This window comes from Lepidochelys olivacea (assembly GCF_965140295.1).
Source record: "Lepidochelys olivacea isolate rLepOli2 genome assembly, chromosome: 1".
Taxonomy (NCBI): domain Eukaryota; kingdom Metazoa; phylum Chordata; order Testudines; family Cheloniidae; genus Lepidochelys; species Lepidochelys olivacea.
In genome coordinates this window covers 253,592,378-253,604,622 of record NC_140411.1, presented here as the reverse complement: position 1 = coordinate 253,604,622, position 12,245 = coordinate 253,592,378, and the positions used below count along the sequence as shown (strand labels likewise).

The 12,245-nt window shown below is 41.7% G+C and overlaps 1 protein-coding gene across 2 annotated transcripts in view; it reads right to left on the bottom strand.

Annotated features, from left to right (window-relative positions):
* TXNRD1 (thioredoxin reductase 1) overlaps nucleotides 1-5,774 on the bottom strand; it is a 52,218-nt gene extending 46,444 nt beyond the window's left edge. For both annotated transcript variants that reach the window (XM_084621409.1, XM_084621410.1), the window contains exon 1: nucleotides 5,556-5,774. In XM_084621409.1, the coding sequence (XP_084477535.1) occupies nucleotides 5,556-5,649 (94 nt within the window). In that variant the 5' untranslated portion in view covers nucleotides 5,650-5,774. The remainder of the gene's footprint in view (nucleotides 1-5,555) is intronic.
* Between the last annotated feature and the right edge of the window lie 6,471 nt (nucleotides 5,775-12,245).

The following is a 12,245-nucleotide window of genomic DNA, read 5'->3' as shown; positions in this document are numbered from 1 at the left end:
CCTAGTCCACTGCTCTAACAAACACCACTGCCTGATGCACACCAGTAAAACTATTCCTTTCTGAACCGTCTCTATCTATTATTTACTATCAGGTCTGCATTTTAGTGACACAGAACATCACAAGCAAACACAGGGAAGTACTTTGCATTAAAGGAAGAGTACCATCAACCAAGTATCAAAAGTGAACGTGGTGGTCAAAGGAAACCAAGCTTTCCTAAGCAGCGTCCCAGCATCTCTGAAAGTGTTTTGAGGCTAAGTGTAGAATGAGTGGGCAGTAGGAGAAAATCCAGATCCTAGAGATTTGCGGTCTGGAAGCTCTCAGGTGTTAGCAGCATGACAAAGGTAGACCTGACAGTTCTAGAAGGGTGGTATATTATAACTTTACTAAATTCAAGACATGACACTATTCAAAATAAAACAAAGTGAATAAAATCCTTTCATTCAATACTGTACACATGATGCAGAAATATCAGTGAATTTCTATAGCATGTATTTCACCTTCATTTAGTTTGTACTAAAACACAAAAGTAAGCTTTAAAATAGCTCAAATATCTCATTCAGCAATTTGAACTGTAAACAGCTTGTTCATTTCTATTAGAAGGAGAGCATTATAGTAATGCTCCATTAATGAGCACCTCTTTTCTTGTGCTTATCTTTAAAAGGATAAATATGTGGTTGAAGGCAGGTATATCAGTCTTAGAATGTTTAAAGACCTTTTAATATGACCTGGAAAAGGTTACCTCAGGTTAATTATAAACACCTGAGTCTAATTAAGGACAGCCTGTGACCTTTAGAAACCTCTTCCAGATAGAGTGAGGGAGAGAGGAGAGGAGCAGGCAGCAAAAGGGCTGTGTGCAGTGAGGGGGAGGGAAGGTTTTTCCAAATAAAGAGCTGTTTTTCTCAATAAGAGAAATGTGTTTATTTCTGTTTTGGGAGCGGGCCTTGGTTCCTAGCATAGCTGGGCACAGAGTGGGTTAGAGGGTGGCTGGCAATTGACAGCCAGCATATGAAGAGGCATACTCCAGTGAGAGGTAGGAAATGGACTGGTTTGTTTAAGGAAGCTCTTGGACCAAACCTAGGGCCTCCTCTAATAAACCAACATGAAGAACTAAACTTCTAGAGTAGGACGGATTTACCTCACACGCGCCCAATGCAACTGGGAGAAACGCTGCGCCCTGACATGATGAAAGAGGTGTATTGTCACACATGGTATTAGGGATGGGATTTGGCACAGCTGACTTTTCCCAGGGAGAGAGAAACCATTTTGGAGAATGGAGGAAGTGGTGAGGGTGTGAACACAGTAGGAGACAGTCAACTGCTGATAAACCAGGCAACACAAGACCAAGTCACTCTATGCAAAGTAGTGAGACAACTAAAAGCCCTGACTCAGATGGGAGGTGGCCACAAGAGAACTTAATCCCTGAAGGCTAACAGTTATCTACAAAAAATGACAACAGAAGCATGACATCAAGGCATATCTCCTCACATTTGAAAGAACAGCCCTATAGGAGGCCTGGCTCCGAGACCAGTGGGCCAGTATCCTCACTTCTGGTTCCTTTCCCATATTGGGAGACCCAGAAGACATACTATGACATGCCAACAGAAACTGCTAAAGACTACTTCCAGACAACTACAGCCATTGGGGCCCAGAGATTCCACTAGTGGAGATACCCAGAGACAAAGCACCAGATCACAACTGTTCAACCTGATCCATCTGAGACAGGAGTGACTGCCTTCTGGGACCAACAGCCTGGAAAAAGATCATGGAACTCTTGGTTTTGGACAGATTCCTGAGAAGACTACCATGAGACCTCTGAGGGTAGGCTGGCCAAAACGACCCTTCCTCTTATGATGATTTAGTCACCCTCATAGCGGGGCACTTAATGGCCAGAAAGCTTTCTCAGATGACCAAAGACGTGCCAGATGACTAAGCCAGTCTCAGTCCTAAAGGCCCAGACCTCAGAAAGTTTGGGTAGGACTATGTTGGGGAGGAGGGATGCTGAAAGAGAGCTGAGGCCAAAAAGGGCCTTTGGGAACCAGGGAGAGAAGGCAATGGGATAAGACCTAATAGCTCAAAGAATGAGGGAATACCCTGGACTGTGTACAGATGTTATGCTTGTTTTGTTCAGTCTTGTTAAAGTTCCTCAAGAATTTAGGTTATTTCACATTTGTTTTTGGGTGTCTTAAGTTGGGCTCCCAAAATCATTGGCCACTTTCAAAAATGTTGATCTTTGTTTCCCCTTTTGTTCTGGTGGGTCTCTCTCACAGCAACCTGGGAGATATTTTTCTTTTTCTAATAAAGGAATATGATTGTGAAACCACAAAAACTGTCAAGAGACATCAGGGCAGGTGCAGGATCTTATGCTATTTTTAACTTATTTATTTTCAAACTGACGAAATGTCCATTTGATGGTGTTATGCTTGTGGGGAACTAGGGGATATAGCAAAACACACAGGAATAAAAAAAATGCATATTGAATGAGCATTAGGCTGGCAAGGAAATGTACTGGCAGTTCATATACTAAGGGATAAGTCCTGCTCTCAGTTACTACTGAGGTCACTAAGGGTATGCCTACACTACAAGTGCTGCAGCTGTGTTGCTGCAGCTATGCAACCGTAGCACAGTAGTGTAGACAGTTGGTACAGCAATGGAAGGGATTCTTCTGTTGTAGAAAATCTGCCCCCTCGAGAGGCAGTAACCAGGTCAACCTAGTGGTGTCTCCACTGGGGCTTAGATTGGCTCAATTATGTCTCTCAGGGGTGTCGATTTTTCACACCCTTGAGTGACATAGCCAAATCAACCTAAATTTTAGGTGCAGACTAGGCCTAAGATTGCACTGATGTAAGCGAGGACAAAATTGAACCCAGGGTCTGCAAGCTCGCATCCGTCAACAGTAATGCTATATGAACACAGCTATGAAGCATTGTTATACTTTAAAAGTCCACACGCACAATAATATGGCAGAAATGTTTACAGGAAACAGCACAAAGAGAAATAAAATGAGTTTGGGCCTAATTTGTCACTGCATTACTCCAGTTTCACGCTGATGTAATTTCATTGATTTCAGTACAGTTACACTGGCATTAATGTAGAGTAACACAGCAGTGATTTGGGCCCCTTCTCTTCATACCATGAAGTTGTGTTGGATTTTGGGGCTCTGCCAGCTATTATTAGTAAAAGAAAATGTGCAAAAGTGATTTTTAATAGTAACAATATTTTACAAGTCTACCCACGAAGGGCCTGATACTAAACTCACTCCAAGATTCCAGTTAGAATCTTTCCATACGTGCCAGTGACAAGGAATTGCGTCTCAAGAGCCCAACCCTCAACTCCTACTGAAGTCATCGGAAGTGTAAGGCACTCGGCACCTCACAAATTTTGACCCAGATGTGGAGTTGGGGGAGATGAGGACATGGAGCTGGGGGAGGGGAGGGGAGATTCTATGGACTATATAGTATGTGATCATGTATAAAGCTAAGATTTAATCATGGGTATATTTAGTAAAATTCATGGACAGGTCATGGGCAATAAACAAAACTTCACAGCCCTGTGACCTGTCCATAACCTGTACTATATACCCTTGACTAAATCTTGGGTGCTCTGGGGGGGGTTCCAGGAGCAAAGCTGCTGCTCTGGAGGGGCGGCCCCTCTCTGCGTTGTATTTCTGGGGAAGCTGTATATAAAACAGATGTAAAGTGGTTTACATTATCTTACAGAACTACAAAAGTGTTTTAGCCCTGACAATTCTTCAAGTATCATATATACAAAAATGCTCTATGGCAACAACAAAACAAAAAACAACCAACCCGTATCCAAATTTGAGGGAGTGAGGGCTGTGTATTAAAAACTTTCCATAATCCAAAAATACGTAATGTTTTAAAAGTTTCCTTCAGCCTTGAATGCCCTATTAAAATATTACATATTTTAAATGGCTTTTGGTTTACTCTAGATACTTAGTTTTTTGTTTGTTTGTTTTTTTTTAATCTCAGCCATTCAGCATTTCAAACCCTTTACATTTTTAAATCACTTTTTACAGTTTTTTAGTGAATGTATTCTTCATGCTAAGTGCCAAGCTGAAAGCACTGGAGATGGAAGTCCTGACCTTGATTTATCCATAGAACAAATACAAAACGGACAGCTGAAGTGCAAGCTTCTTCACACTGTACTGCTAGTTGCCTTAGTCCTAACCTGGACTGGAGGGACTATCTCTATGGGTGAGAGGACAATTCAGTCTTCATGTCACTTCAAAATTTGCCCTCTCTGCTGTGAATGCTACCAGGGTGCCATTTATGGTGATAAGAACTTCTGTGATATGGACACCTACTCAAGGAATCTTGCACTCAGTGACTAGTGCTACCATGCTGGTAAATACTAATCACTAGATTTTGATGTCCTTATTCATTGGCATTCTACTCCCTGACTAGCCCCATTCATTTAAGTTAGTTTATTAATGGAGTAAAGTACTACTGAACATCATCATCATTATTATTAATTACTTGTATTATCAAAGTACCTAGAAGTCCCACTCATGGACCAGGTCCCTATTGTGCCAGGTGCTGTACAAACACAGAACAAAATGACAGGTTATCAGAATCTGGCCATAAATAGATAGGAACTGAATCAACCACATCATCTTTGTTTCACATAAACCAGGTCAAGATTTTGATAAGTATAAGCAATCACAGAAAACAATTCAATTTCTCAAGTTGAATTTTAGAAACATATTATTACTGAAGCCTTGTCTGCAGTCACACATTTACTTCATTAAACAGGTCTACCTTTCCAAAATTACATACACAGATACCTAAAAAGTCCCAGTATAAGAAGTCCTGAGTCAGGGTTAGAAGAGGGAATTGAAGCAGAAAGATAGCTACAGAGCTCTCAATTTTATGTTGCCCCCCCCCCCCACACACAATTTTTAGCTTCAGTTTCTGAGACTTATGAATTCTTTTACCAGAAAATCTAAGTGTTTCATTGTCAGTTTATGGACCAGAGCTATGGATTAATTGGCATTTGTCAAGTACTTTGAGTAAAGGGCTGCCAGTACTGTGTATTTTTAGGCAGATATGTAGAAAGATGGTCTATACAGTTATCTATTTCGCTGCAGAGACTCACACCTGATCTACGTAGGAGGCCCACATTTTCAAGAGCAACTAGTGATTTGGGGTGCTTTTATTTTGGGGCACCTAGCTTAGTTCGGGCACCTTAAACGGGCTTGATTTTCATGGGGCAGGCACTTGGCACCTTCTCCAAATCTGGCCCCAATCTATGAAGTTGGGCACCCCAAATCACTAGCCAGTGGCAGGGCTGCACATCTTGGCCGATACCCACGCAGAGGAAAAATCGCAGGCTCCCACTGCGGAAGCCCCCGCGCTTGGCAAGGCAGGCCCCCGGCAGGGAGAGACGCGAGGAGGTGGGGAGGCGCTGGGGAGCGGCCGCCACCTGGCACGGGCAGAGCGAACTTTCTGCTGCTGCGGGAGCCGAGCCCCGCTCCCTGCTCCCACCTTCCTGCCCGGCTGCCGCCTGGTCCCCGCGCGAGCGGCGGGCTGCCTACCTGCTCGCTGGGGCTGCTCCCGGCGGGGGCTACTGGGGCGGGCAGCCTCTTCGGCCGGCAGCACCGCTTTGCCCTTCCTCACCGAGCTCCCCATGGCGCGGGACTGAGCGCATCCTCCTCCAGCGGCTCCCAGGGAGGGGCCGCGCAGCGCCCTCTGCCAGGCCAGCACCAGATAAGGACGCAAGGGAGGCCCGGGCTGCAGGCAACGGAGCTGCGCCCTCCTCTCCTGCGAGGTGAAGCTCCGCTTGCACTAGCGATAGGAACGGGTTTGCAGGGCGTGGGGCGACCCCTGCCGGCGGACGCGCCTCAGGTACTGAGTGCTGCGGCCGGTGCCGGACCGCCTCTTGTGTGGGGGGGTGGAGGGTGAGAAAACCTGGATTTGTGCTGGAAATGGCCCACCTGATGATCACTTTAGATAAGCTGTTACCAGCAGGACAGTGGGGTGGGAGGAGGTATTGTTTCATATTCTCTGTGTGTATATAAAGTCTGCTGCAGTTTCCACGGTATGCATCCGATGAAGTGAGCTGTAGCTCACGAAAACTCATGCTCAAATAAATTGGTTAGTCTCTAAGGTGCCACAAGTACTCCTTTTCTTTTTGCGAAGACAGACTAACACAGCTGTTACTCTGAAATCTGGCTCCCAAGTGATTCTTTTTTACCCTAGGCTGTTTAACAAACTGAGCTGCCCCTGGAGGGAGAAATGTGGAGGGGGAATCACAGCAGCTGTTTAGTGAATTGGCCTGTGCCCCAATCCCCAGTCTTGAGGAGCTGATGAGGGGCAGCTCCCTTGTGACTTTATTAATTAATGATTAATTAATGTCTTAGCCAGTGGCTGAACAAGAAGTAGGCCTGAGTGGACTTCTGGGCTCTAAAGTTTTACATTGTTTTGGTTTTGAGTGCAGTCATGTGACAAAAAAAATCCATTTGTAAGTTGTGCTTTCACCATCAAGAGATTGCACTACAGTGCTTGTATGAGGTGAATTGAAAAATACTATGTCTTTTGTTTATCATTTTTACAGTGCAAATATTTGTAATCAAAAATAATAATATCAAGTGAGCCTAGTACACTTTGTATTCTGTGTTGTAATTTAAATCAATATATTTGAAAATGTAGAAAAACATCAAAAATATTTCAGTTGGTATTCTGTTGTTTAACAATGTGATTAAAACTGTGATTAATTGTTATTATTTTTTGAGTTAATTGCATGATTTAACTATGATTAATCTACAGCCCTAACTTTTAGTCAAGCATACCTCAAACTACTGTACATAGCATAGACACTACAGATGAGGTGTCTTAGAAGTAAAAGATATTACTCAATTTCCTTGGAAGACCTATGCAGCTAAAATAAGGCATTGAGTAAAGGTGGGGGGGATTTTCTTCAATATAAAGATATGCAGAAACTACTACTAAAACTGGAGCTTTAGCAGGTCAGCTCAAGAAGCATATTGCAAACTGACATGGAATTAGAACAGAGCACATGGCAAAACATATTTTAAAAGTTAAATATCCCTACTTTTTTTTTTATTTTTTTTTTATTTTTTTTTTATTTTGGAACCATGCTCAAAGGGACACTACAAAGAGGTGAAGTGAAAAATTAAAAATATGACCTGTCCTTATTGTAATCCTACTTGCAAGCATCCACCCATATGGGAATGCAATGTGGCCTAGTGGATAGAACAGTGGAGTGGAATCAGGTGACCTGGTTCTATTCCCTACTCTGTTGCTGGCCTGAGGGCTGACCTTGGACAAATCATTTCACCTATCAGTGCCTCAGTTTCCCATGTGTGAAGCGGAGATGATACTTGCCTCCTTTGTAAAATGCTTTAAGATCTACAGGTGAAAAGCACTACATGAGAGCTAGATATAATTATTATATTTATCTTTTTCATTTCTGATTTCAAAAATATTAAAAAGGGGTAAAAGAGGACAACTTTAACTATAAGTAAATCACAGACAGTAGCATGTGTCCGCATATGCTGTCTAGCTTTTGGAAACATTTGAATTAAAAAAAAAACAAAGGATGGACTCTGAAAGTAAAGATTCTACATATGGGACAATTTTCAGCATGTCTTTTTTTTCCAAAAGCAATAATTTCCAACTTAGAAAGTATTAAAGAAAGAAACATTTGACTTTGTATGTGTCTCACTGAAATTCAGTGGCCTTAGCTATGGAGGAAGTCAGACTAGATGATGATAATGGGTTTCTTCTGGTCTTAAATTATGAGCTACTACAGTTCTGCTTAGAGGCCCCAACCAAAATTGAGATACCCTTATGATAGATGTTGAAGGTACACATGAGAGAGCCAGAATTTACAGTGTAAAGAGACAAGGCAAAAGATGGGAGAGAAAGTCTATGAATCTATAAAAGTAAAACAACAGCATACATGTGATGTGGTTTTCTTACTGTTTCGTTGAAATTGTGCATTTCCTTTCTCTTTGTATGGAAATATATGATTGGCCAAACCAGCTCAGACAATAAGTCCATCAAAGCTGGTATCCTATTCTTGCTTATGGCCAATACCTGATGTTTAAAAAAAAAATTCTTGTCTTTGTGAACAAATCATCTCTTCCATTATGCAGGTTGATTATATGCTGGGGGAGGGGAGAATGAAAAGAAGGATACATGCTGAGAGGAAGAATGACCTTGTGGTTAAAGCATTAGACTGAGATTCAGGAGATCTAGGTTCATTCTGTAGCTTGGTCATAGACTTTAAGTGACCATGGGAAAATCATTCTTGTTATCCATATCTCAGTTCCCCAGCTGTAAAATGGAGATAATTATCCTTCTTTTTTCCCCACCTTTATACCTGTCTTGTCTACTTAGATTGTAACCTCTCTGGGGCAGGGACACTCTCTTGCTATGTGTTTGTACAGCACCTAGCACAATGAGACCCTGATCTAGGGTGACCAGATAGCAAATGTGAAAAATCGGGACGGGGGTGGGGTGTAATCGGAGCCTATGTAAAAAAAAAGCCCCAAATATCGGGACTGTCCCTATAAAATCGGGACATCTGGTCACCCTACTCTGATCTCACTTGGGGCTTCTATGCACTACCATAATACAAATAACAAACAACACGAGGGATCTCTATAGAAAGGAAACCCGTTTCTCTACTCTCACAGTGGTGGTGGAATAGCCTCCATGCTCAAGGGGTATAACCTCCCAGAAACCCGTTCTGTTTGCACGGATGACTTGTGCCAGTCCCATTACAAATGCTGTACAGTGCTCCCATCCTACAATCCAATCTCCACCATTAATTGGAGTTTCAAGTACCAAAAAATTATACTTGAATTTCTGAAACACTTTTGTTGACTAAGGCCATGATCCTGCAAACAGATATGCATATAAATAACGTCATATTTGAGTAGTCCCATTGAACTCATCAGTATTCACATGCATAAAGATATTCACGTGCCTAGGCATTTGCAGGATTGGGACCTAAATCTGGTATGTAAGTATACTGACCTCTATCTAATTTAAAACCCCAAGGGGTAAAGCCATTTCATTTTGTACAAAGTGGATAAACCAACAGGCAAAATATTTTTACCAAAGCCATATTTTTTAAATGGAAACCTCTGGCCCACCCTGTTAAATGTCTTCTAAGGCAAAAGAATAATAATTTGGAGTTAAGATAATTAAATCTATAAATGCATAAACTGCTATCTTCATTTAATTAAGATGACTTTATTACAGTGCACTTATAAATGAAGCAGTGCTCCTGATCTAGCAATGAGAATGATCACCAAGATTTTGCAGTTAATATCTGCATTCACTCATCTATATAGCAATAATTATTATAATAGAGGGTAATAACTAGAACAGTCATTCAGGGACTACGGTTTCAGACTTAGAGATATAAAATCATTCTCAGGATAGGCTGTGGGAAGTCATTCTACTCCACCAAGCCCCACAAAGTCTTCAAAGGGATACCATCAAATGGACATTTTGTCAGTTTGAAAATAAACAAGGTAAAAGTAGCATAAGATACTGCACCTGCCCTGGTATCTCTTGACAATTTTTGTGGTTTCACAATCACATTCCTTTATTAGAAAAAGAAAAATATCTCCTAGGTTGCTGTGAGAAAGACCCACAGGAACAAAAGGGGAAACAAAGATCAACATTTTTGAAAGTGGCCAATGATTTTGGGAGCCCAACTTAAGACACCCAAAAACAGAGGTGCCCAAAATCAATGAAAATGTGGCTGCATCTGACTGTAAAGGGGGGACGGTGAAAGGGAACTATACACTGTCTAGTGCACAAAATAAGAAAACTGAAAATATATTTTCCTAATGTCTTTCAGTTATATTTATTGTAGATGTTACATGCCACAAGAGTAGGTAAGTAAATTTAAACAAAAGTTCCTGCTACTACTGAATAGAGCCCTGTCAGTACAGCCAAATAAGCTACTGGTCATCTTCAACTTCTCCCTCTCCCCACACATCCATGGGTTGTCCAAATCTGCTGCTTCTTCCTACACAATATTCCTAAAACAGCTTTTCCCCTCTCCCCTCCTCTGTCCCAACTTCTAAAACATTTTTTTGGGACCACCCTATCTCCCCTTTTGACTATCGTAGCCCCCTCCCTAGCCTTCCTGACTTCACATTGCTCCCCTGTCCCCTCTAGTCCACACGAAATGCAGCTTCCAAGGTCATGTTCTTTATGGTTTTGATCATCTCATGCCCCCAGTTTGAATCCTGTCACTCTCTTCCCGTCTCTATCACAGCAAATTCATTGTGGTCAACTCCAAGGTGCTACATAACTCTGCTCCTCCCTACTTATCTATCCTTGACTCTTGTCTTACTGCCCTGTCATTCTCTCTATTCTGCCAGTTAGGCCAGTCTCATCACCTTGTTTGTCTGTTTTTCCCACAAGTGTCTCAATGCTTTTTCACACCATCCCCTACACATCAGATACTTCTGAGCTGGTGCCCAAAGCCACTGTACTCTCCTCATTTAAATCCCTCCAGAAAAAAAACTATTTTTTCTGTGATACCTATAATAAAGCAGACCAAAGGCACCTACTTACCTATTTAAGTCGATCTTTGCATGAATGAACTGCTCATTTTCATGAAGGTAAGGGGCCAAATGTTGAGACGATGCATGTGAACATTGGAATTTAAGAACACTGGAATTGTGGGATAAAAATGAGAGAGCTGAATTGTGGAGGGAGAGTGAGGGGAAGAAAATGTGGTGTGTGAAACTTATTTTTTTTTAAACTACAATCATGTAACTAATAATCTATGTGACTACCACCATCTTGATCCCTTTGACTGTATGTTGTATCTGTTTCTCCCAGCCTTTGCTCATCTTTGCCTAAACTGTACACTCTTCAGGAAAGGGACTGGTTTCTTTCTCTGTGTCTGGAAAATGTCTAGCACATTATGAGCTCTACTTCAATCTGCATAATAAATAATAATTGATCATGTCTCTTTTTTAAATAATAAAATAAGCACAGGAGAGCATTGCATGGGTATTATAAAAGTCAAAGGAGAACCAGTTGGATCCTGGAGCTTTTCCTGGACACAGACTCTAATTTAAGGCCCTGATCCAAACCTTGCTTATTGAAGTCAATGGAAAACTAGAAGTCTTTTCATTGACTTAAATATGCTTTGGAGTCATCCTTAATTTTTATCAGTGTGAAAAACTTGTCCAGATGTTGAGGACTGCTGTGCAACAACAAGCAATCTCTTATTTTGAACATCAGATAGCATTCTGCAGAAAAGGGAGAAGAATCAGAGGCTCCATGAAGTCTACTAGGATCTTCATTATTGCTAACCACTTTTACATGGAAGGCACTCATATTACAGTGATAGGCAGCAGTATAAAACCATTATATATATTGTTCTCTTTTTTTCTGTGATGCCACAGCACTCTCAAAGGAGCAGGACAGGAGGTTGTATCCTTCAGAATTTCTGTAAAGCAAAAAGAAAGGTTGCAAATGCATCATACTGGTTGGTATTTTGGGCTATTACATTACACAGATTGCACCAGCATCATGAAAACAAAGGAGAGAGATGGAGGGGGGGGGAATAAATTCAGTAACGTGTAGTAAGTCTATGAAGTGTCCTAGTCACTAATAAAAAACTCAGCTTCTATAAAGGTGAAATATCAGAAGGCATTTCACTCTATGTTGAAATCTTGGTGAAGGTATTTTCAAGTAATTTTACCCAATGTATGATCACTGCTGAAGGACCCTAATAAAAGAGTTGCAATCATCTAAGCTATATGGCCCAGATCCACAAAGTATTTAGGCTCCCAACTTTCACTGATTGCAGTGGAAATGAGGAGCCTAAATACCTTTGTGGCTCTGAGCCCACCACAATGCTATCTCAATGTTTTTTAAGATGATTGACTCCCAAACCAGTGACTGAGCTAGTGGGATCATTAAAATAATATTAGAATCCTTTTTCCCACCAAATATCTCATTAAAAACGTAAGAATGGCCATCCTGGATCAGACCAATGGTTCATCTAGCCCAGTAGCCTGTCTTCTGACAGTGGCTAGTGTCAGATGCTTCAGAGGAAATTAATAGAACAGGCAGTCGAGCAATCAACCCCTTGTTGTCTAGTCCCAGCTTCTGACAAAGGTTTAGGGCAGTGCTTAATTTGTGCCAGGGCTGAGGCCTGGCACCTCGAGGCTTGACAGTTCATAGCCCTGGCACCTCTGGGCTTGCTGCATCATTTAGGA